At 39.2% G+C, this 26,859-nt stretch overlaps 1 protein-coding gene across 1 annotated transcript in view; it reads left to right on the top strand.

Annotated features, from left to right (window-relative positions):
* AHNAK (AHNAK nucleoprotein) overlaps positions 1-26,757 on the top strand; it is an 84,128-nt gene extending 57,371 nt beyond the window's left edge. The window contains exons 3-5 of the mRNA XM_077455843.1: positions 463-613; positions 3,494-3,681; positions 6,517-26,757. Of these exons, the coding sequence (XP_077311969.1) occupies positions 463-613; positions 3,494-3,681; positions 6,517-25,935 (19,758 nt within the window). The 3' untranslated portion in view covers positions 25,936-26,757. The remainder of the gene's footprint in view (positions 1-462; positions 614-3,493; positions 3,682-6,516) is intronic.
* The last annotated feature ends 102 nt before the right edge of the window (positions 26,758-26,859 follow it).

The raw sequence follows: 26,859 nt of genomic DNA, 5'->3' as shown, positions 1-26,859 counted from the left end.
TTTCATGTGTTATATGTCTGTACCTCCTATTTGATGGTTGTGTATTACTCCACTGTTTCTTTTAACAGGATGTAATAAATATTGGTTTATTCAGTTATGTCATTAGTCTCAATATGATGCCTTTAAAGTCCCCTGTTTTTTGGAAAGTAATTTCCTTTTTGCTGTTGTGGGTCTGTGTTTTTTGTTTTATATTTTAGAGACTTTAACAAGAGGTCCTGAAAGATGCAAAAGCAGGAGGGAACACCCAGGACTGTATGCTGAGCCCCCCTCCTGGCTACCCATTCATTCCAGCTCTAGCATATTCTAGACATGCCGAATGATTGTGTGAATGGGGTGCTGGGTATAGCAGTTTTGTTCTGATGCTGAAGCTCATAGATGTTGATAGGTGCATAAAGATGACACTTGTATACTTATTATTGTATAATTAGTGCTAAAGCTATGATTCCTTCCTTTTTTTTAAAGATGGAGGAGGAGGATACACGAGAAGTTTTGCTACCTAACTGGAAAGGCAGCGGGTCTATGGGCCTGACCCTAGACCAGAATGACGAAGGAGTGTTTGTAAAACAATTGGTGGAGAACTCACCGGCTGCCAAAACGGGAGTTGTAAAAGAAGGTAAGTGCTTCAAAGTCAGGGGAAGGATTACGCTAAATAAAACCATAATTGTATCTGACAATAGACTACTGATAGATAAAATAAAAAAATGAACCCCAACATTTCATTGCTTAAATAATCAATGTATCTTTTGGTAAATAAGGATGCCATAGTAAAAAAAGAACTGATTGGTTTCTATGCAGAGCTGCACCAGATTTTGCATTTTCCAGTTTTAGCAAATCAAACCCCAATTTGTGATATGTTCATTTCTGTGTATCATCTGAGGCCAGTCCACATCACTGGATATATGTGACGGTTTACAAACACTTTAGGTTTCCTTTTTTTTTATTTTATTGATGTTTTATGTCTTATTTTTGCTATTCATAAACCATTTTTTTTTTTTTTTTTTTTTACAAATCAACATGTAATACCTGTGATGCAGGTATCAGGGAACATAATCTGTACCTAAACTATTTTACTTGCTTACATTATGGGCCACCCTGAAATCATTAGGGAGGGAAATGAGTATCTCTTATGACTAGTGGCCCGTACACATGATCTGACAATCGGACAAAAAGACCTCTTTCAATACAATCGTACGATAATCAGATCGTTAGTACAGTGCTTTCGAGAGCCGATCACGACAGTTCATCCGATATTATTCGATCTGACAAGTATGAAAATTTTCCTCGTACAATACCAGATTGTACGATTTTCGTTTAGTCAATAGAGTTGTTGTACAGAAATACAATACAAATACACTACAACATATGACATCACTTCCAATTTTTTTTTTCTGTCATACGAGAATTTTCTTGACTTCAGTAACCTATTCAATTTCTACTTGCGACTAATAAACAAAAAAAGTCGGACGATTTGTCGTCCGAATTTCGGATCGTGTGCATAACTCCGAGTTATTTTGAATGCTATCAACAGGCCTACGAATAGCTGTGTGCCCTGAGATCCACTTGTTGGCTGCAAATAGATGAATATTAAAACTGAAATTTTGTGAAAATTTAGAAAAAAACGCATGGGATGGTGCTGATTATGAATGAAGCGTGCCTGTGTACTGATGGTTGCTGTATTTGATTACAAAGTCCCCTGCCCCCCAATATCCCTGCAGCGGTGATCTTCTGGTGCTATGGCAGTATATGAGGGGGTGCACCCATGACAGGTTTGATTTCATCAAGTGCCATGTAGCCTGCCTTTTTTGAACCGCTGTATGCCATTCATTGAAGCCTTACCATCTATTCCCACAGTGAAAAGCAGTCTATGAATATAGGACAGGTGGATGAATGAAAGGTTTGCTTCCTCCAATCACAGAATGCTTTTCATTGTGGAAACCGCTAGTTTGGTTTGTATGAATGGGAGCAGAAAGGGCAAGCTTAGGAAGCATTTATTGAGTGCTTGTCACAGCTGCAGCCGCTCATTACCCCTGTGGCACTTAAAGATCACCGATGTGGGGTTATTGGGGGGGAGGACATCAGATTTGAATTGAACATAGCAGCTACAAGCACAAAGGACACTCCTCATTTATGGTAAAAATATATATTTTTTTTCTTTCACTAAACTTCTATTTTAAATATATTTGATATATTTAACTACACTTGACAAAAAAAAAAAAAAATGCCTTTAAAAGTAATCATTAAAAGAAAAGTAAAGGAAACATTTTTTTCCTCTGATTATTACTTACCTAGGTGGGTGCTGCATCTGACCCCCCAGCGTCTCTACACTGAAAACCGAGCGATCGAACATGGCAGATAGCTCGGTTTTCACAGCTCTGTGAGCAGAGAGCTGCAGACGGTCAATCACAGCTCTCTTCTCCCTCCTCGCTCATTGGAGCGCTGGGCTGTGGAGGGGGTGGAGTAGCCGTCTTAACCTCTCAGCTCACTGAGAGGCTGAAATGGGTCTTAGTCCAAGCACCTGGCAGATCCAGACTCTGTTGTTGGGATGACGTGGTGCCTGGACAGACATTGGTGACGTCTGCAGAGAAAGGACTTCAGTCCACTCTCTGCTGAAAACGGGTCACACGAGTGCAAAACAAATTTCATAGGTTCATTCCATAGGAGAAGTCCAGCCAAACAAGCTTTGCTTATAGTTCTCCTTTTAACATGTTAGTCTTCAAAATGTTTAAGGAAAAAATGGATAAAACAATATACCCTTTTGTTTAAAAATCTTATTTAGTAAATGCACACATGGTATTAGTACCTAACTGGTACCACTTATTAACATTTTAGTGCTGATATGTGCATGGAGTCTTGTTTGAGTTTTTTTTTATTTTTTTATTTCATTAACAAATCTATTTTCTATAATTTCCCTTTACAGTCTATTACTGTTGTGTTGCTTATGAGTTAAGCGCCCATAGACCTTAAATCTAGAAGGCTGGAGATAAAGTGATTCTTCACGCCTGAAGTACCGTAGTTTTTAACTACGTAATAAAAGCTGAGTTCCTGCAGACTTGGGATCACCTTTACGTTACAATCTGGTCATACAGTCTATACACAACTATATATTTACCAATTGTATGTAATATGAGAACTTGCCTAAGCTATCCAATTAATTTGTATCCAATCAGACAGGCCCTTGTACTACATACTTGTTGGTAGATCTAAAGGAAATTGCACAATCGGATGTATAGTATGTGGTGAGCCTAAAGCTGGATCAAAATTTGGCAGACTCAGCAGAGACCAGCAGAATTTTGATGTGTGTGGCCCTGCCTGTTCAACAGAACTTGATTTGTTAAATCTACTTCTGTTAAACAGACATGCTGACAAACTCTGCAAATCTATGTATTATTTGGGGGGTTGTTCATTCACCTTGCTTGCCTGCTGGAGGGAGGAATGAAACACAACTAACTTTCTATGTCCAGCCTAACACTTGTTTTTATTTCCATATGTTTAGGTGATCAGATTGTGGGTGCAACAGTCTATTTTGACAATATGTCATCGGAGGACATACAGAAGGTGCTGGCGACCGTCGGGCATCACACAGTAGGTCTCAAGCTACAGAGGAAAGGTGACCGATCCCCTCTGCCCGGCGCAACCTTTTCACATGACGTCTTCAGCGTGAAAAGCCCAGATGTTGTTCTGGTGAGCAAAGTTATTTCATTTTCTTTTATTACTGGTGCACTAATACTACAGTGGACGTTGGTGTACACATGTAGGGAGGTGCACGTATTCCTCCTACCTATAGAGGGCACTGTGTCATTGTCACATTTGAACACAGGTTTTGTTAAGGGAATTTTCCCCCAAGGCTACAGTCATACAAACTGCGTCCAGCAGCGATCACTGCAGGTAATCCCTGGCTGTGCAGGAAGCCACAAATAGCTACAGCCGCCAGTGTTAGTGAACGGGACCGGTGGTCGCACCTAGCTGCTGAAAGCTGCAGCAGGAATCTCTGATCTCTGATTCCTACCACTACTATTCGCACTGACCCAATAGACAATGTGAATGTAGCCTTACAGACTCCATTAGTCCTCTCAGGGAGCCCTCAGGGTACCCTGACAGAGGCTCTGACTTCATACATGCCTAAGCCACAATGCTTTGTGTCACAGCATGTAAAAATAGTCCCCCTTGTTGCACTTGGTGGCCACCTGCTAAATGCAACCCATTCACCTGATTGCAGTTGTGTACAATTGTGGTACGGTGAAAAAGTATGGCAGTGATAGCCTCTGGGGCAGAAAACTGACAGGTTTTTCACAATAACCAAATCTATACAAAATGAGGTAAAAGGGAGTTTGAGCATTAGGTATGTTTTAATTCATGCATTTCTGAAGTGAACCCAGACTAAAGTAGATTGCCCCATTGGTCAGCTTATGAACCATATTCAGAAATCATTCAGAAGTTTTGGTAAGCCTATTGAAAGACTAGTAATAAACGTTCCTAGTATAGTGGGCTATAACAGTCTAATGGATAATAGTATAATGGAGTAAGAATGCATGCAATTTAACTCCAATTGGAGTAATAACATGGATAGATATTTGTAAAAAAATAAATAAAATTAAATGTAGTTTAAATGCAGCTAGGGCAAATACATAAATGTATGAGCCTTTTTGTAGGCTTCTGTGCATAAGAAGCCTTTAGACTTGGAGAAGGCAGGGCAGTATTGAACCAGTCTGGCTCTGCTACAACACAAATGGGCTGTCAGACATCATGCTAACAGAAGGGGAGAGCAGAGTAAACAGAGACATGGGCCTCATCAGGGTGTCATGATTTAATTGTCCAATCAGGAAGTTGGAGGTTTCTTTGTCCCAGTGTTCTTGACCAAGCTACGTGCTGTCTGGCAACAGTGCCTGCTGTAAAATATTGGTTGCATAGAACTACAGGTCCTCTGGAAGTCAAAATAATCCTTTTATACTGCATGTACAACTTTAAAAATAATTTCTAGTAGTTTGGTATGGCCTTGTCTGTACTGTATTTATTATTCCAGCCCATAAATGTAAAAAAAAAAAAAAAAAGTCATTGTGAACAGTAGTGTCAGAGTATTGGCTGTAGTGCTATTTTTTTTTCTTATATTAATACAGTGCAGAAAGGTTAGAATCTGTCAGGTTTTTTAATTTATGTACCTACACCAACAGCTCTACAGTGCAAGATTATACAATAGCAATCCATTAAATTTAGATCAATCGGGTAGGCAAACTCAGTGAATAATTATTAGCAGATCTCAAGGAGATTGTATATCCAGATGGCAATATGTTTTACTAGCTTTAATTGATATACATGTGCCCAATTTACAAAGCAGTCTGCATGCTTGTCCTTAAAAAATGTATTTCCCAAGTGGGGCTGATGATGGAACTATTGAGGCATAATACAAGAACAAAGCCTTGTCATGTAAATTCCCAAAACTGGTATCATCTCCCAGCAGTAGCACAAGCACAGATCTTAACTTGAAAGAACAAATGAGATTTATATTGCTTCATTTTAAACTACTATCATCTCTAGTTTAATGTGGGAAGATGGGCAACAACCAGGACATTCTACCCACACAAGAATAATTGTGTCCTGCATGCTTTTCATTTTGATACAGGCGCAAAATTCTGTAAGGCTACCATGTAGCCCAGGTTCACACTGCTCTGACATTTATCCCAGGTTCACACTGACAGCGGGAATGAAATGCGAGTTCAGCTGAACTTCAGTCCGACAGGGGGGGGGGGGTTAAATTTCAGAGACGTCTGTGCGGTTTCCTGCACAGATGTCAATGGAAATCGTACCCGAAGTCACCAAATGTACAGAAACTACTTTTGGGAATCAGTGTGGCATTGCCCTGATTCAGACAGTGCCATTGCTACCGAATTGGCATATTGGCATACGACATGTCAAATCGGATGCCAAATTGCTCCAATGTGAACCAGGACATGCGACTTCTGATCCAGCTTTGCCCTGCAACTTCAGTCCGACTTTGATCCAACTTAATGTGACTTTTTACACTCTATGACATTGAAGTCATATCAAACTCAGACCAAAATAGTGCAGATACCTTTTTTTTAAAGTTAGAGAGACTTGTGTCAGATCAGTTAAGAAGGGTCTCATAGGGAATCATTTAATTTGAAATGTAATGTGACTTGTGCTCTCACACCAGTGGCACTTGTCGAACCAGTCTTGGACTTAAAATTTAACAAGAAATTAAAAGTTCTAAACAGAACAGAGGTTGCAAGGAAATTTTCCAATGGAGGTACGTGTTCTGGGAATTCCTCTTACTATGCAGACCGAAAAAACAACCTGACAAAGGTTCTAACCTTACCTTATCTGTGCCCAGAACAAAAAATGGCTTCATGCTTATTGCAAATTTATATGCAATTTAATAGCTCAGAAATGTAATTATCATCCTAATTTGTTTTTACAGTTAGTTTCTAATATTTATAATTTTATATCAGTAATGATTTAAGGCATTTTTTCAACAATCTGTCAATGTATTGTTTTTTTTAGAGTGGGGATGATGAGGAATACAGACGAATTTATGCAAAAAAGATTAAACCACGTCTGAAGTCGGATGAGACTCTGGAACCAGAGACTCAGACAAGGACCATCACAGTTACAAGGAAAGTGACCGCATACACTGTTGATGTGACAGGAGCAAAAGACTCAAAAGAAATTGACATAAGCAGTCCTGAATATAAAATCAAGATTCCTCGTCATGAAATTACTGAGATATCTAAAACCAGTGTGCAGACAGATGAGGGTAAAACGGTTATCCGAATTCCTGGTATTGATGTGTCCAGTAAAAATCAGGCAGGAAGAGAATACCTGCCAAGTGACTCTGTCAACGTACACAGTACCACTGTGAGGTACCATGAACAGGGCAAAGGACAGTTTGAGTTTCCTGAAGGCTACAGTGATGCTGCTGGAAGTGTCCAAACTGGCAGCACTTCTTCATTAAGCATCAATTTGCCTGGTGCAAATGTTTCAGCTCCAAAATTCCAAAGCTATGAAAAGAAATTTGAGATGAGGACATCTAGATTTGAAACCGCGCATGATGATAGGTTTAAAGGCCTCAATATGGGTGGAAGTTCCTCTGTAGACATTGGCCTAACAAACCCTAACATTGCTAGGGTGCCCAAACAGGACACAACATCAATAACCTCTAAACTTGACTTCCAGTCATCTGGTGTGAAGATCAGGGGTCCTCAATTTGACATTAAGAAAGCAGACGTTAAAATGGAAGCTGCAGACCTTAGTGAAATACCATCAAATATTACAATAAAAGAAACCCACTCTTCAACTATAACTGGAGATATTAAGAAACATGAAAAAAATCGACTTCCTTTGGACACCAGTTGTGGGTCAGTGAATATAGGACTTCCATCGTTTCAGATGCCAAAGTCTGGTTCATTGGAAACAAAGCTTGACAGAACATATACTCAGACAACCTTGATTCAAGATGGGAATATCCATGAAAAACCACAGTTGAACCTCATTCCACCATCAGTTGAAAGAGAAGCCACTACCACAAAAATAGACCTGAATGTGCCCAGTCTAGATGTAAAAGGAACAGATGTTAATGTAGACAGTTCTGTGGGAAAGATACACATACCATCATTTAAAATGCCAAAGTTTGGTGTCCTGGGAACAAATGAAGGGATATCAGACACTGCTATTGAACTTCCTGGAAAATCTGTTTACACATACACAACAGAGGGTAAGACTAGTGTTAAAACACCTGGTGTAGATGGATTTAAGCTAGAAAAAGATTTCCAAGGTTCTGCAGTTGGTATCACAAATTCACAAGCTGCATCTACCAACATAAATATTAAAGGTCCTCATTTAGGTTTACAGGAAACTGTGAACTTGCCAAATGAGTCCTCGGAGTTTAAAGGTGCCTTGTCAGACAATGTTTTGAAAGGTTCAGAGGTAAATATAACAATACCCAGATTTAAAATGCCAAAATTTGGAATTGCAGAATCCAATTTGCAAGGTCCTGGTGTAGATGTGAACATTGCCAAACAAAACATTGATCTATCCAGTACAGACATCGATATGAATATTGGTGATGGTGGTGATTTAAAAGGCCCAAGTCTGAAAATAGAATCAATAAAGTCCAACTTGCCAAAAGTGTCAGTGCCAGATATTGGTGCTAATATCAAAGGTCCTAAAATAGGAGTCATTGAGGGGTCAGAAGGGAAACTAAAAGGTCCTAAATTTGAAAAACCCCAAGTCGATATAAACTTACCAAAAGTGTCAATGCCAGATGTTGATCTCCGTTTTAAACATTCAAAAGCGGAGGGAGATTTAAAAGATGCCAGAGTAGATGTCAAAGGCCCAAATATCAAGCTTCAGGGTCAAGGTATAGATGTTGATGGTAAAATGGGAGGTTCCAAGTTTGGGGTGCCTTCAGTGCAACTTTCAAACATGTCTGTGCCAGAAATTGATCTAAAAGGATCAAAACGAGAAAGTGATTTGAAAGAACATGATTTTAATATAAAGGGTCCAGAACTAGATGCTCATATTCCTGATGTTAATTTAGATGCTTCTGATGTTGGTTTGGAAGGAAAAATTAAAATGCCAAAGTTTAAAATGCCAAAGTTTGGTATTTCTAAGCCACAAGTGGAAGGCCCAAATGTAGGTGCAAATATAGACATCAAAGTTCCTGAGTTTAACATCAAGGATCCAGAAGGGAAATTGAAAGGTCCAAAATATGAAATGCCTTCATTGGATATAGGTTTACCAAACGTATCTGTGGCTGATGCTGATCTGCACGTGAAAGGTCCAAAGTTGGAGGGAGATTTGAAAAGTTCCAAAGGTCTAAAGGTTGACCTTGAGGCTCCAGATGTAGATATTGATGGAAAAGTAAAAGGTTCCAAGTTCAAGTTACCTTCAATGCCAAAAATGTCCACGCCTGATATTGACTTTAATATGAAAGGTCCTAAAATAGAAGGAGATTGGAAAGGTCCCAAAGCTAACATTAAAGCCCCAGAACTAGACATTGAAGCTCCACGAGTAGAATTAGAAGCACCAGATGTAAATCTGAAAGGCCCAGAAGGCAAACTGAAAATGCCCAAATTTAAAATGCCCAAATTTGGTGTCTCTGGTCCAACAGTTGAGGGTCCACATATTGATGCTAGCCTTCCTAAAGGAAGTATCGATATATCTGGTCCAAGTATGGATATTCAGGCTCCCAGTGTAGACCTTGAGGGACCAGAGGGCAAACTAAAGACCCCGAAATTTAAAATGCCCTCAATGAATATAGGCTTGCCAAAGGTATCAATGCCTGATGCTGATCTGAGTCTGAAAGGTCCTAAAATAGAAGGAGATTTAAAAGGTCCCAAAGTTGACATCACATGCCCAAAAGTTGACCTTGAGGCTCCAGATGTAGATATTGATGGAAAAGTAAAAGGTCCCAAGTTCAATTTACCCTCAATGCCAAAAATGTCAATGCCTGATATTGACTTTAATTTGAAAGGTCCTAAAATAGAAGGAGATTTAAAAGGTCCCAAAATTGATGGCAAAGGCCCAAAAGTTGACCTTGAGGCTCCAGATGTAGATATTGATGGAAAAGTAAAAGGTTCCAAGTTCAAGTTACCTTCAATGCCAAAAATGTCCACGCCTGATATTGACTTTAATATGAAAGGTCCTAAAATAGAAGGAGATTGGAAAGGTCCCAAAGCTAACATTAAAGCCCCAGAACTAGACATTGAAGCTCCACGAGTAGAATTAGAAGCACCTGATGTAAATCTGAAAGGCCCAGAAGGCAAACTGAAAATGCCCACATTTAAAATGCCCAAATTTGGTGTCTCTGGTCCAACAGTTGAGAGTCCAGATATTGATGCTAGCCTTCCTAAAGGAAGTGTCGATATATCTGGTCCAAGTATGGATATTCAGGCTCCCAGTGTAGACCTTGAGGGACCAGAGGGCAAACTAAAGACCCCGAAATTTAAAATGCCCTCAATGAATATAGGCTTGCCAAAGGTATCAATGCCTGATGCTGATCTGAGTCTGAAAGGTCCTAAAATAGAAGGAGATTTAAAAGGTCCCAAAGTTGACATCACATGCCCAAAAGTTGACCTTGAGGCTCCAGATGTAGATATTGATGGAAAAGTAAAAGGTCCCAAGTTCAAGTTACCGTCAATGCCAAAAATGTCAACACCTGATATTGACTTTAATTTGAAAGGTCCTAAAATAGAAGGAGATTGGAAAGGTCCCAAAGCTAACATTAAAGCCCCAGAACTAGACATTGAAGCTCCACGAGTAGAATTAGAAGCACCAGATGTAAATCTGAAAGGCCCAGAAGGCAAACTCAAAATGCCCAAATTTAAAATGCCCAAATTTGGTGTCTCTGGTCCAACAGTTGAGGGTCCAGATATTGATGCTAGCCTTCCTAAAGGAAGTATCGATATATCTGGTCCAAGTATGGATATTCAGGCTCCCAATGTAGACCTTGAAGGACCAGAGGGTAAATTTAAGAGCCCGAAATTTAAAATGCCCTCAATGAATATAGGCTTGCCAAAGGTATCAATGCCTGATGCTGATCTAAGTCTGAAAGGTCCTAAAATAGAAGGAGATTTAAAAGGTCCCAAAGTTGACATCACGTGCCCAAAAGTTGACCTTGAGGCTCCAGATGTAGATATTGATGGAAAAGTAAAAGGTCCCAAGTTCAAGTTACCTTCAATGCCAAAAATGTCGATGCCTGATATTGACTTTAATATGAAAGGTCCAAAAATAGAAGGAGATTTGAAAGGCCCTCATGTTGACATTAAAGCCCCAGAGCTTGATGTTGAAGCTCCAGGAGTAGAATTAGAAGCACCAGATCTCAATCTGAAAGGCCCCGAAGGAAAATTTAAAATGCCCAAATTTAAAATGCCCAAATTTGGTGTTTCTGGTCCAAAAGTGGAGGGTCCAGATATTGATGCCAGTCTTCCCAAAGGAAGTATTGATATATCAGGTACAAATGTAGACATTCAGGCTCCTGATGTAGACATTGAGGGACCAGAGGGCAAATTGAAAGACCCCAAATTCAAAATGCCTTCAATGAATATTGGTTTACCAAAGGTAACAATGCCTGATTTTGATCTAAATCTGAAAGGTCCAAAGTTAGACGGAGATTTGAAAGGTCCCGAAGTTGACCTTGAGGCTCCAGATGTAGATATTGATGGTAAAGTTAAAGGTTCCAAGTTCAAGTTACCTTCAATGCCAAAAATGTCAATGCCTGATATTGACTTTAATATGAAAGGTCCTAAAATAGAAGGAGATTTGAAAGGCCCAAAAGTTGACCTTGAGGCTCCAGATGTAGATATTGATGGAAAAGTAAAAGGTCCCAAGTTCAAGTTACCTTCAATGCCAAAAATGTCGATGCCTGATATTGACTTTAATATGAAAGGTCCTAAAATAGAAGGAGATTTGAAAGGCCCTCAAGTTGACATTAAAGCCCCAGAGTTTGATGTTGAAGCTCCAGGAGTAGAATTAGAAGCACCAGATATCAATCTGAAAGGCCCAGAAGGAAAATTTAAAATGCCCAAATTTAAAATGCCCAAATTTGGTGTCTCTGGTCCAACAGTTGAGGGTCCAGATATTGATGCTAGCCTTCCTAAAGGAAGTATCGATATATCTGGTCCAAGTATGGATATTCAGGCTCCCAATGTAGACCTTGAGGGACCAGAGGGCAAATTAAAGAGCCCGAAATTGAAAATGCCCTCAATGAATATAGGCTTACCAAAGGTATCAATGCCTGATGCTGATCTAAGTCTGAAAGGTCCTAAAATAGAAGGAGATTTAAAAGGTCCCAAAGTTGACATCACATGCCCAAAAGTTGACCTCGAGGCTCCAGATGTAGATATTGATGGAAAAGTAAAAGGTCCCAAATTCAAGTTACCGTCAATGCCAAAAATGTCAATGCCTGATATTGACTTTAATATGAAAGGTCCTAAAATAGAAGGAGATTTAAAAGGCCCAAAAGTTGACCTTGAGGCTCCAGATGTAGATATTGATGGAAAAGTAAAAGGTCCCAAGTTCAAGTTACCGTCAATGCCAAAAATGTCAATGCCTGATATTGACTTTAATATGAAAGGTCCTAAAATGGAAGGAGATTTGAAAGGCCCTCATGTTGACATTAAAGCCCCAGAGCTTGATGTTGAGGCTCCAGGAGTAGAATTAGAAGCACCAGATCTAAATCTGAAAGGCCCCGAAGGAAAATTTAAAATGCCCAAATTTAAAATGCCCAAATTTGGTGTTTCTGGTCCAAAAGTGGAGGGTCCAGATATTGATGCCAGTCTTCCCAAAGGAAGTATTGATATATCAGGTACAAATGTAGATATTCAGGCTCCTGATGTAGACATTGAGGGACCAGAGGGCAAATTGAAAGGCCCCAAATTCAAAATGCCCTCAATGAATATTGGTTTACCAAAGGTAACAATGCCTGATTTTGATCTAAATCTGAAAGGTCCAAAGTTAGAAGGAGATTTAAAAGGTCCGGAAGTTGAAATCAAAGGCCCAGAATTTGACCTTGAGGCTCCAGATGTAGATATTGATGGTAAAGTTAAAGGTTCCAAGTTCAAGTTACCTTCAATGCCAAAAATGTCAATGCCTGATATTGACTTTAATATGAAAGGTCCTAAAATAGAAGGAGATTTGAAAGGCCCAAAAGTTGACCTTGAGGCTCCAGATGTAGATATTGATGGAAAAGTAAAAGGTCCCAAGTTCAAGTTACCTTCAATGCCAAAAATGTCTATGCCTGATATTGACTTTAATATGAAAGGTCCTAAAATAGAAGGAGATTTGAAAGGCCCTCAAGTTGACATTAAAGCCCCAGAGTTTGATGTTGAAGCTCCAGGAGTAGAATTAGAAGCACCAGATATCAATCTGAAAGGCCCAGAAGGAAAATTTAAAATGCCCAAATTTAAAATGCCCAAATTTGGTGTCTCTGGTCCAACAGTTGAGGGTCCAGATATTGATGCCAGCCTTCCTAAAGGAAGTATCGATATATCTGGTCCAAGTATGGATATTCAGGCTCCCAATGTAGACCTTGAGGGACCAGAGGGCAAATTAAAGAGCCCGAAATTTAAAATGCCCTCAATGAATATAGGCTTGCCAAAGGTATCAATGCCTGATGCTGATCTAAGTCTGAAAGGTCCTAAAATAGAAGGAGATTTAAAAGGTCCCAAAGTTGACATCACATGCCCAAAAGTTGACCTTGAGGCTCCAGATGTAGATATTGATGGAAAAGTAAAAGGTCCCAAGTTCAAGTTACCTTCAATGCCAAAAATGTCAATGCCTGATATTGACTTTAATATGAAAGGTCCTAAAATAGAAGGGGATTTAAAAGGCCCAAAAGTTGACCTTGAGGCTCCAGATGTAGATATTGATGGAAAAGTAAAAGGTCCCAAGTTCAAGTTACCGTCAATGCCAAAAATGTCAATGCCTGATATTGACTTTAATATGAAAGGTCCTAAAATGGAAGGAGATTTGAAAGGCCCTCATGTTGACATTAAAGCCCCAGAGCTTGATGTTGAAGCTCCAGGAGTAGAATTAGAAGCACCAGATCTCAATCTGAAAGGCCCCGAAGGAAAATTTAAAATGCCCAAATTTAAAATGCCCAAATTTGGTGTTTCTGGTCCAAAAGTGGAGAGTCCAGATATTGATGCCAGTCTTCCCAAAGGAAGTATTGATATATCAGGTCCAAATGTAGATATTCAGGCTCCTGATGTAGACATTGAGGGACCAGAGGGCAAATTGAAAGGCCCCAAATTCAAAATGCCCTCCATGAATATTGGTTTACCAAAGGTAACAATGCCTGATTTTGATCTAAATCTGAAAGGTCCAAAGTTAGAAGGAGATTTGAAAGGTCCGGAAGTTGATCTTGAGGCCCCAGATGTAGATATTGATGGTAAAGTTAAAGGTTCCAAATTCAAGTTACCTTCGATGCCAAAAATGTCAATGCCTGATTTTGACTTAAATTTGAAAGGTCTTAAAATAGGAGGAGATTTGAAAGGTCCCGAAGGTAACATCAAAGGCCTAGAAGTTGACCTTGAAGCTCCAGATGTAGATATTGATGGTAAAGTAAAAGGATCCAAGTTTACGCTACCTTCATTGCATATGCCAGATATATCAATGCCTGACATTGACCTTAATTTGAAAGGCCCTAAGATAGGAGGTTTCAAAGGCCCTAAAGGTGACATAAAGGCCCCAGAGCTAAATGTTGAGGCTCCAGGAGTGGAAATAGATGCTCCAGATGTTAATTTAAAGGGCCCTGAAGGAAAATTTAAAATGCCCAAATTTAAAATGCCTTCATTCGGCGTTTCTGGTCCAAAAATGGAAGGTCCAGATATTGATGCCAGTCTTCCCAAAGGAAGTATTAATATATCAGGTCCAAATGTAGACATTCAGGCTCCTGATGTAGACATTGAGGGACCAGAGGGCAAATTGAAAGGCCCCAAATTCAAAATGCCCTCAATGAATATTGATTTACCAAAGGTAACCATGCCGGACTTTGATCTAAATCTGAAAGGTCCCAAGTTAGAAGGAGATTTGAAAGGTCCGGAAGTTGAAATCAAAGGCCCAGAAATTGACCTTGAGGCTCCAGATGTAGATATTGATGGTAAAGTTAAAGGTCCCAAATTCAAGTTACCTTCAATGCCAAAAATGTCGATGCCTGATATTGACTTTAATATGAAAGGTCCTAAAATAGAAGGAGATTTAAAAGGCCCAAAAGTTGACCTTGAGGCTCCAGATGTAGATATTGATGGAAAAGTAAAAGGTCCCAAGTTCAAGTTACCTTCAATGCCAAAAATGTCGATGCCTGATATTGACTTTAATATGAAAGGTCCTAAAATAGAAGGAGATTTGAAAGGTCCTCAAGTTGACATTAAAGCCCCAGAGCTTGATGTTGAAGCTCCAGGAGTAGAATTAGATGCACCAGATTTCAATCTGAAAGGCCCAGAAGGAAAATTTAAAATGCCCAAATTCAAAATGCCCAAATTTGGTGTTTCTGGTCCAAAAGTGGAGGGTCCAGATATTGATGTTAGCCTTCCCAAAGGAAGTATTGATATTGCTTGTCCAGATGTAAATGTTAAGGCCCCTGATGTAGACATTGAAGGACCAGAGGGCAAATTAAAAGGTACAAAATTTAAAATGCCCTCAATGAATATTGGTCTACCAAAAGTTTCAATGCCTGGTGCTGATCTAAATCTGAAAGGACCAAAGTTAGAAGGAGATTTGAAAGGTCCCGAAGTAAACATCAAAGGCCCAAAAGTTGACCTTGAGGCTCCAGATGTAGATATTGATGGTAAAGTTAAAGGTTCCAAGTTCAAGTTACCTTCAGTGCATATGCCAGAAATGTCAATGCCCGATATTGACCTTAATTTTAAAGGTCCTAAGATTGGAGGTTTCAAAGGCCCTAAAGCGGACATAAAGGCCCCAGAGCTAAATGTTGAGGCTCCAGGAGTGGAAATAGATGCTCCAGATGTTAATTTAAAAGGCCCTGAAGGAAAATTTAAAATGCCCAAATTTAAAATGCCTACATTTGGTGCTTCTGGTCCAAAAATGGAAGGTCCAGACATTGATGCCAGTCTTCCCAAAGGAAGTATTGATATATCGGGTCCAAGTGTAGATATTCAGGCTCCTGATGTAGACATTGAGGGACCAGAGGGCAAATTGAAAGGCCCCAAATTCAAAATGCCCTCAATGAATATTGGTTTACCAAAGGTAACAATGCCTGATTTTGATCTAAATCTGAAAGGTCCAAAGTTAGAAGGAGATTTGAAAGGTCCTGAAGTAAACATCAAAGGCCCCAAAGTTGACCTTGAGGCTCCAGATGTAGATATTGATGGTAAAGTTAAAGGTTCCAAGTTCAAGTTACCGTCAATGCCAAAAATGTCAATGCCTGATTTTGACTTAAATTTGAAAGGTCCTAAAATAGAAGGAGATTGGAAAGGTCCCGAAGGTAACATCAAAGGCCCAGAAGTTGACCTTGAAGCTCCAGATGTAGATATTGATGGTAAAGTAAAAGGATCCAAGTTCAAATTACCTTCAGTGCATATGCCAGAAATGTCAATGCCCGATATTGACCTTAATTTGAAAGGTCCTAAGATAGGAGGTTTCAAAGGCCCAAAAGCTGACATAAAGACCCCAGAGCTAAATGTTGAGGCTCCAGGAGTGGAAATAGATGTTCCAGATGTTAATTTAAAGGGCCCAGAAGGAAAATTCAAAATGCCCAAATTTAAAATGCCTTCATTTGGTGTTTCTGGTCCAAAAATGGAAGGTCCAGACATTGATGCCATTCTTCCCAAAGGAAGTATTGATATATTAGGTCCAAATGTAGATATTCAGGCTCCTGATGTAGACATTGAGGGACCAGAGGGCAAATTGAAAGGCCCCAAATTCAAAATGCCCTCAATGAATATTGGTTTACCAAAGGTAACAATGCCTGATTTTGATCTAAATCTGAAAGGTCCAAAGTTAGAAGGAGATTTAAAAGGTCCGGAAGTTGAAATCAAAGGCCCAGAATTTGACCTTGAGGCTCCAGATGTAGATATTGATGGTAAAGTTAAAGGTTCCAAGTTCAAGTTACCTTCAATGCCAAAAATGTCAATGCCTGATATTGACTTTAATATGAAAGGTCCTAAAATAGAAGGAGATTTGAAAGGCCCTCAAGTTGACATTAAAGCCCCAGAGCTTGATGTTGAAGCTCCAGGAGTAGAATTAGATGCACCAGATATCAATCTAAAAGGACCGGAAGGCAAATTTAAAATGCCCAAATTTAAAATGCCCAAATTTGGTGTTTCTGGTCCAAAAGTGGAGGGTCCAGATATTGATGTTAGCCTTCCCAAAGCAAGTGTTGATATATCTTGTCCAGATGTAGATGTTAAGGCCCCTGATGTAGACATTGAAGGACCAGAGGGCAAATTAAAAGGTACAAAATTTAAAATGCCCTCAATGAATATTGGTCTACCAAAAGTTTCAATGCCTGGTGCTGATCTAAATCTGAAAGGACCAAAGTTAGAAGGAGATTTGAAAGGTCCCGAAGTAAACATCAAGGGCCCAAAAGTTGACCTTGAGGCTCCAGATGTAGATATTGATGGTAAAGTTAAAGGTTCCAAGTTTAAATTACCTTCAGTGCATATGCCAGAAATGTCAATGCCCGATATTGACCTTAATTTGAAAGGTCCTAAGATTGGAGGTTTCAAAGGCCCTAAAGCTGACCTAAAGGCCCCAGAGCTAAATGTTGAGACCCCAGGATTGGAATTAGAAGCACCAGATGTCAATCTGACAGGTCCAGAAGGAAAATTTAAAATGCCTAAATTTAAAATGCCTAAATTTGGGGGTTCTGGTCCAAAAATTGAAGGTCCAGACATTGATGCCAGTGTTCCCAAAGGAAGTATCGATATATCAGGTCCAAATGTAGATGTTAAGGCTCCTGATGTAGACATTGATGGTAAATTTAAGGGCCCTAAATTTGAAATGCCCTCTATGAATTTTAATTTACCAGACGTATCAATGCCTAATTTTGATCTAAATCTGAAAGGTCCCAAATTGGATAAGGATGGAAAAGGTCCTAAAGTTGACATCAAAGGCCCAAAAGTTGACCTTGAGGCCCCAGATATAGATGTGGATGGTAAACTAAAAAGTCCCAGATTTAAAATGCCTACAGTACATTTTCCAAAAATGCCTGATGTTGATCTTAGTCTGAAGGGCCCTAAAGTTGAAGGAGATTTGAAAGGCTCCAAAGCTGATGTTAAAATGCCAGAGCTCAATGTTGAAACACCTGATATTGATTTAGAAGTTCCTGATGTAAATCTCAAAGGCCCAGAAGGAAAATATAAAATGCCCAAGTTTAAAATGCCAAAGTTTGGTATGTCCAGACCAAAAGTTGAAGGTCCTAATATAGATGTCGATCTAAATGTAAAAGGGCCTAAATGGAAAGGAGGGGTAGATGTTGATCTCCCAAATGTAGAAACAGAATTGAAAGGTCCTAATATTGAACTGGAAGGTCCAGAGCTGGATGTTGACACAGGACTTGATGTGGAGGGCCCAGAGGGAAAACTGAAAATACCTAAATTCAAAATTCCAAAGTTTGGGTTTTCAGGACCCAATGTTGAAGGCTCTGAAGTGGATGTTAACCTTCCAAAAGCAAACCTTAATCTCTCTGGCCCAGATGTGGACATTGAGGGACCTGAAGGTAAACTGAAAGGTTCTAAATTTAAGATGCCATCAATGAACATTCATTTCCCTAATGTAACTATGCCTGATATTGATCTGAGTATGAAAGGCCCAAAATTAGGAGATATCAAAGGTCCTGAAGTTGACATTAAAAAACCTGAGGTGGATCTTGAAATTCCTAATGTAGATGTTGACGGAAAAGTTAAGGGACCGAAATTCAAAATGCCATCAGTAAATCTCCCTAATGTGTCTATGCCCAATATTGATTTGAATTTAAAAGCTCCAAACTTGAAAGGAGGGGCTGATGTTTCTCTCCCTAAAGTAGAAGGCAAGTTAGAGGGCCCGAGCATTGATGCTGATCTTGATGTCTCAGGGCCAGGATTAGATATTGAGGGGCCAGAAGGTAAAGTTAAAGGTCCCAAATTTAAGATGCCCTCAATGAATTTTAATATGCCCAAGGTATCTATGCCAGATTTTGATTTAAATATGAAAGGTCCCAAAGTAGAAGGAGATGTGAAAGGGCCTAATGTTGATGTTAAGGCACCTGAGGTGGACATTAAGGCTCCTGATTTGGACCTTGATGGAAAAGTAAAGGGTCCAAGATTCAAGATGCCAACAGTAAATCTTCCAAGTCTACCTGACTTTGATTTGAATGTCAAAGGTCCTAACTGGAAAGGAGATGCAGATGTTTCTTTACCCAAGATAGAAGGAGAAATTAAGACACCTAATGTTGACCTAAAGGGCCCACAACTTGATTTAGAGACATCCGATATTGCTATAGAGTACCCTGAAGGTAAAATTAAAATGCCTAAATTTAAAATGCCAAAGTTTGGGTTTTCAGGGCCCAATATTGAAGGAGTGGAAGGTGATATAAAAACACCTGAATTGGATATTGAGGGTCCTGATGGCAAGGTTAAAGGCCCCAAATTTAAGATGCCCTCTTTGGATATTAATATGCCCAAGATTTCAATGCCTGATGTTGATCTTAATTTAAAAGGTCCAAAGCTTAAGGCAGGAGGAGACCTATCCATGCCAAATGCAGAAGGAAGCATCAAGGGCCCAGAAATTAAGCTTCCACAAGCAGATGTTGATCTTTCTGGACCAAATGTAGATATTAAAGCTGGATTAGATGCTGAACTTCCAGGGGGGAAGGTAAAAGGTCAGAAAATTAAGATGCCATCAATGAACATGAATTTGCCACATGTATCTATGCCTGATATAGATCTTGGTTTAAAAGCCCCCAAACTAAAAGGGAGCGTGGACATACCTGAGGGAAATCTGGAGGCTGATATAAAGGCTCCAAAAGCTGATATTAAAGGTCCTGGTTTTGATGTACACAGCCCATCTCTATCTGCAGAACTACCTGAAGGCAAAGTTAAAGGTCCCAAATTTAAATTGCCATCATGGGGATTTTCAAAGCCAAGTGTATCTATGCCAGAGCTAGATATTAATGTGAAAGGTGGAAAGGTTAAAGGTGACATTGATGCATCAAAGGGTGGTAGTCTTAAAGGCCCAGAATTAGGCATAGGTTTGCCAGAAGCAGACATTGACATACCAGAAACAAAAACTAAAAAATCAAAATTTAGGCTGCCCAAATTTAATTTCTCAGGTCCCAAGGTACACACACCCAGTGTTGAAGTAAAAGCTCCAAAAGCAGATATTGAAGTCAGTGGTCCTGATGTAGAAATGCCAAATCTGGAGGTAAAAGGTAAAAGTCATAAATTTAAAATGCCTTCATTAAACATAACAAGTCCCAAAGTGTCGATGCCAGATGTTGAATTAAATATGAAAGGACCAAAATTAAAAGGAGATATGGATGTGTCTGTTCCAAAGGTTGAAGGTGAATTACATGGCCCCAAGCTTGATATTAAAACACCTGACATAGACCTGGAGACACCAGATGTTTCTTTAGATGGTCCAGAAGGCAAAGGAAAGCTTAAAATGCCAAAATTTAGTATGCCTAAATTTGGATTTTCTGGTCCCAAACTAGATGCTCCAGATATTGATCTAAAATATCAAAAACCCGAAGTTAAAATAGGTACTGCAGATGTAAATATTGAAACTCCAGATATGGATATTGAAGGACCAGAAGGAAAACTTAAGGGTTCCAAAATGAAGATGCCTTCTATGAATGTCAACCTACCAAAGATGTCTTTGCCAGATGTTGACCTAAATCTTAAAGGTCCTAAGCTCGAAGGAGACTTAAAAGATCCCAACTTAGACCTAAAACACCCAGAAGTTAATGTAGATATTGATGGTAAAATAAAAGGTCCCAAGTTTAAGCTACCTTCAGTGCATATGCCAGAAATGTCAATGCCTGACTTTGACCTTAATTTGAAAGGTCCTAAGATAGGAGGAGAGCTGAAAGGCCCCAAAGTTGAGGCCCCAGAGTTAGATATTGAAGCCCCAGATGTCAATCTAAAAGGCCCAGAAGGAAAACTTAAAATGCCAAAATTTAAAATGCCCAAATTTGGCATTTCTGGCCCAAAAGGGGAAGGCCTAGATTTTGATGCTAGCCTTCCAAAAGGAAGTATTGATGTATCAGGCCCAAATGTAGATATTCAGGCTCCTGATGTAGACATTGAGGGACCAGAGGGCAAATTAAAGGGCCCCAAATTTGAATTACCCTCAATGAATATCAATCTACCAAAGGTCACAAAGCCAGATTTCGATCTGAATTTGAAAGGTCCCAAAATAGAAGGAGATTTAAAAGGTCACAAAGTTGACATCAAAGGCCCAAAACTTGACCTTGAGGCTCCAGATGTAGATATTGACGGAAACGTAAAAGGTCCCAAGTTCAAGTTACCTTCAATGCCAAAAATGTCAATGCCTGATTTTGACCTAAATTTGAAAGGTCCTAAAATAGAAGGAGATTTGAAAGGTCACAAAGTGGACATCAAATGCCCACAAGTTGACCTTGAGGCTCCTGATGTAGATATTGATGGAAACGTAAAAGGTCCCAAGTTCAACTTACCTTCAATGCCAAAAATGTCAATGCCTGATTTTGACCTAAATTTTAAAGGTCCTAAAATAGAAGGAGATTTGAAAGGTCCCAAAGTTGAGGCCCCGGAGTTAGATATTGAAGCCCCAGATGTCAATCTAAAAGGCCCAGAAGGAAAACTTAAAATGCCCAAATTTAAAATGCCCAAATTTGGCTTTTCTGGCCCAAAAGGGGAAGGCCTAGATATTGATGCTAGCCTTCCAAAAGGAAGTATTGATGTATCAGGCCCAAATGTAGATATTCAGGCTCCTGATATAGACATCGAGGCACCAGAGGGCAAATTAAAGGGCCCCAAATTTGAATTACCCTCAATGAATATCAATCTACCAAAGGTCACAAAGCCTGATTTCGATCTGAATTTGAAAGGTCCCAAAATGGAAGGAGATTTAAAAGGTCACAAAGTTGACATTAAAGGCCCAAAACTTGACCTTGAGGCTCCAGATGTAGATATTGATGGAAACGTAAAAGGTCCCAAGTTCAAGTTACCTTCAATGCCAAAAATGTCAATGCCTGATTTTGACCTAAACTTTAAAGGTCCTAAAATAGAAGGAGATTTGAAAGGTCCTGATGGTAACATCAAATGCCCAGAAGTTGACCTTGAGGCTCCTGATGTAGATATTGATGGAAAAGTAAAAGGTCCCAAGTTCAAGTTACCTTCAATGCCAAAAATGTCAATGCCTGATTTTGACCTAAACTTTAAAGGTCCTAAAATAGAAGGAGATTTGAAAGGTCCTGATGGTAACATCAAATGCCCAGAAGTTGACCTTGAGGCTCCTGATGTAGATATTGATGGAAAAGTAAAAGGTCCCAAGTTCAAGTTACCTTCAATGCCAAAAATGTCAATGCCTGATATTGATCTGAATTTGAAGGGTCCTAAAGTTGACATAAAGGCCCCACAGTTAGATACTGAAACTCCAGGAGTGGAATTTGAAGCCCCAGATGTAAATCTAAAAGGCCCAGAAGGAAAACTTAAAATGCCCACATTTAAAATGCCAAAATTTGGCATTTCTGGTCCAAAAGTTGAAGGCCCAGAATTTGATGCTAGCTTGCCAAAAGGAAGTATTGATATATCTGTCCCCAATGTAGATATTCAGACTCCTGATTTAAATATAGAGGGACCAGAGGGCAAACTTAAAGGTCCTAAATTTGAGATGCCCTCATTGAATATCAATCTACCAAAATTCACAAAGCCTGATATTGATCTGAATCTAAAAGGTCCAAAATTGGAAGGAGAGTTGAAAGACCCGAACATTGTCGCTCCAGATGTAGATATTGATGGTAAAATGAAAGGTCCCAAGTTTAAGCTGCCTTCAATGCAAATGCCAGAATTATCAATGCCCAACATTGACCTTAATTTGAAAGGGCCTAAAATGGGAGATTTTAAAGGTCCTAAAGTTGACATAAAGGCCAGAGATCTAGATGTCGATGTTCCAGGAGTGGAAATAGATGCCCCAGATGTCAATCTGAAGGGCCCAGAAGGCAAATTGAAAATGCCCAAATTTAAAATGCCTACTTTTGGTGTTTCTGGTCCAAAAATTGAAGGTCCAGATATTGATGCCAGTTTACCCAAAGGAAGTGTTGATATATCAGGTCCCAGTGTTGATATCCAGGCTCCTGATGTTGACATTGAGGGACCAGAGGGCAAATTGAAAGGCTCCAAATTTAAAATGCCCTCAATGAATATTGGTCTACCAAAAGTTTCAATGCCTGGTGCTGATCTAAATCTGAAAGGTCCAAAGTTAGAAGGAGATTTGAAAGGTCCCGAAGTAAACCTCAAAGGCCCAAAAGTTGACCTTGAGGCTCCAGATGTAGATATTGATGGTAAAGTTAAAGGTTCCAAGTTCAAGTTACCTTCAATGCCAAAAATGTCAATGCCCGATTTTGACTTAAATTTGAAAGGTCCTAAAGTAGAAGGAGATTTTAAAGGTCCGAAAGGTAACATCAAAGGCCCAGAAGTTGATCTTGAAGCTCCAGATGTAGATATTGATGGTAAAGTAACAGGACCCACATTTAAGCTACCTTCATTACATATGCCAGAAATGTCAATGCCCGATATTGACCTTAATTTGAAAGGTCCTAAGTTAGGAGGTTTCAAAGGCCCCAAAGCTGACATAAAGGCCCCAGATCTAGATGTTGAGGTTCCAGGAGTGGAAATAGATGCCCCAGATGTCAATCTGAAAGGCCCCGAAGGAAAATTTAAAATGCCCAAATTTAAAATGCCTACATTTGGTGTTTCTGGTCCAAAAATGGAAGGTCCAGACATTGATGCTAGTCTTCCCAAAGGAAGTATTGATATATCAGGTCCAAATGTAAACATTGAAGATCCTGAGGGTAAGCTAAAAGGCTTTAAAGTTAGCATGCCATCAACTGATGTCCATTTACCAAAAGTGTCAATGCCAGATATAAATGTGAAAAGCCCCAAAATTAAAGGAGAGGCAGATCTTTCCACTTCAAAATTGGAAGCAGATTTGGGTTTTAAGGCTCCCCACTTCAAAGGAGACATCCGTGCCCCTAAATTAGAAGGTAAACTTGAAGGCCCAGGAATTGACTTGTCAACAGGTGGTGTCAATGTGGAATCTCCAGACCTCACAGTAAAAACTCCCACCTTAGATATTGAAGGCCCCGAAGGTAATTTAAAACTACCCAAGGTAAAGAAACCAAAGTTTGGCTTTGGCATTAAGTCACCTAAAGCAGATATCAAATCACCTTCTGTAGATGTTAACGCTCCTGATGTAAAATTTGATTCTGAAGTACCTGAGTTAGGTGTTGGGGGTAAAGGAAAAAAGGGGAAATTTAAAATGCCCAAAATTCATATGAGTGGTCCAAAAATAAAAGGCAAAAAAGGGGGTTTTGATGTAAGTGCACCTGAAGTAGACAGTGACATAAATCTTAATGCTCCAGATGCAGACTTAAATGTTGGAGGTGGGGATGTAGCAGTTTCCACAAATCTTGGTATAAAAGCACCTAAAACAAGAAAGCCACTCTTTGGCAAAATTAATTTCCCTGATGTTGAGTTTGACCTCAAATCTCCAAAGCTAAAAGGAGAAACTTCACTGCAGAGCCCTAGTGCAGAACTAAAGACTCCAGATTTAGACATCAGTGGTGGATTTAAGACACCTGAAGCTGAATTAACATCTTCTAGGGTTAGTATTGAAGGCCCCGATCTAAAGGTCAAGAAGCCGAAATTCAAACTTCCTAATTTTAGTATGTCAGGTCCAAAAGTTGAAGCAACAGCTCCTGATATTGGTGTTTCACTTCCTAAGGTAGAAACGGATCTGTCTGGCCCCAAAATTGCCACAGATATAAAAGTTCCTAGCGTAGATGTGACCCATGGTACAATTAATATTAGCAGTGAAGTACCTGCTCTTGCAGCTAAGACATCTGTACCAGGGATAGATGTTAATTTGAAAGGACCAAAAATCGAAAGTGATATGCTTACTTCAGGAAGTATTCAGTTTCAAGCTCCTAAGGTAGGAATTCCAGGGTCAGGAGGGAAAATTAAATTGCCAACAGTTGATATATCTTCCCCAAAAGCCTCTGATTCAGAGTTTGATATTAATTTAAAAGGACCAAAGATTGAAAGTGATGTGGACATTTCTGGTGGAGTGAAGCCAAGCATACGCACTGCGTTGCCATCTATTGGTACAAAAAGTTTAGATACTCACATTACAGTACCTTCTTTAGATCTATCTGGTTCACACCTGCAAGGGCCTAAGTTGCCGAAAGGGGACATTTCTCTCTCTGGGCCAGATGTTGGTCTTGCTAATGTTTCTGGCAAAATTGAGAATGCAGACTTGAGTATAAAAGGACCTTCTTTTCAGTCATCAGCTGCAGTTAAAGGTTCAGCTCCAGGCATCAACATTTCTCTGAAAGATTCCAAGATAAAGGAAGGCATTTCATTAGGACAAAATATAAATCTGTCAGGAGATATGCAGGGGTCAGAAGGTTTTGAAGTAGGGTCAAAAATGAAAGGTGGGATGACTGGACCCAAAGTAAAAGGAAGTTTGGATGTTCAAGGAATAGGTGGAAATCTAGAAAGTTCGGACGTTAAAATTACTTTCCCACGACTTTTAATGCCCAAATTTACATCATCTGGACCAGATTTGGCAGGAAGAGAGGTGGGAGTTGATGTAGACTTTCCTTCTGCAGATGTACTGGTGAAGAAGTCTGGTGAGACTGGCTTGGAAATTGATGAAAGTGAGATTAAAATAAAGAAATCCAAGATAAAAATGCCAAAACTGAACTTCAAGTCTAAAGCAAAAGAAGATGCTAGCCTTTCGAATGTCTCAGTTTCTGGTTCAAAAGGGGACCTCAAAAGTCCGAAAGCTAGTTTAGGGTCAGCTGAAGGTGGTCTGGTATCCACAAACTTAGACATGGAAAAGGCTCCAAAATATGAGTTTTCTCTGTTTACAAGCAAAAAGACAAGACAGAGATCATCTTCCTTCAGTGAAGAGAAAGATGAATCAACACACTCCTCACCAAGTGGTACATTAGAGGCTGGCAGTTCTTTATCTGCTGAGGGGGGCAAAAAGAAGGGAAAGCAATCAAAAATAAAATTTGGCACTTTTGGCGGCTTGGGGTCCAAGTCAAAGGGTTCTTATGAGGTCACATTAAGTGACGATGAAAACGTCCAAGGAAGCGGTGCATCGCTTTCCTCCCGAAAGTCTAGAGTCTCTTCTTCCTCAAGCAACGACAGTGCAACTAAGGCAGGTGTCCGCCTGCCAAAGCTAGAACTGACAGTTGCCAAAAAGAAAGAATGAATTTTCCCCATCCCCAAAACTCAGCATGTATATAATTATATATATCAGTGTGTTTGTACATACATTTGCAGCCTTTATATAATGCTAACCTTCCTGAGTGAAGAATAGAGATATAAAAGAAAGGTGAAAAAATTTAAATCAACAAATCTTCAGCTGTTTATTAAATTCCTTGCACATTTAACCCTCTCACCACCACATATACTTCACTTGGAAGCCAGATGCTGGTCATGAGAGGTTTACTGATCTATTTTAATATAACAATTTGTACATGGAAATCTATTTTTCCATCTATTTTTTTAACTTGCTTTTACAGTCTATATTTTCTTTCCCAGGGCTTTACAGATAGTTGCAACCTGTTGTATTAAAAACACTGTAAAGTGCATTGAACTAGTTATATGACTGAAATTCATCACCCTCTCCTAACACATAATAGCAGATTTCATTAAATATTTTAATGCAACAGTACCCTGCTTAATTCAGCTATCAGTTGGTAATATCTTAATTTGTTTTCTAGTACACGGTTTGCATGATGCTCATTTTTTATGGTTGTTATGGCCAGAAGTGGTGAGCATTATGACAGCAACAAGGACATTTTGTATGAAAATATTAGCTGTAGTAAACTGATTTGTATTGAACAAAGTAACTCTGGAAAATGGTATGCTATATAAATAAATCTATTTTACTGCTAAATAAGAATAGTTTGTGTATGTTTTTCCTAGTAACTTTTCCAGCTTGCGAATCATATTACTTCTACTGTTCAGTCTGATAACTGTATACACATAAATGCTGATACTGTTGCTTTAAAATCAGAGCTATGAAAAATATATATATATATATATATATATATATATATATATATATATATATATATATATATATATATATATATATATATATATATATTGTGTGAATTTTTTTAATTTA

Source organism: Lithobates pipiens, unplaced genomic scaffold (assembly GCF_037356315.1).
Source record: "Lithobates pipiens isolate NorthernLeopardFrog02 unplaced genomic scaffold, aLitPip1_a1.2 Scaffold_10, whole genome shotgun sequence".
Lineage (NCBI taxonomy): Eukaryota > Metazoa > Chordata > Amphibia > Anura > Ranidae > Lithobates > Lithobates pipiens.
Note: the sequence above shows the minus strand (reverse complement) of the source record. Positions and strands in the feature narration are given on the sequence as shown.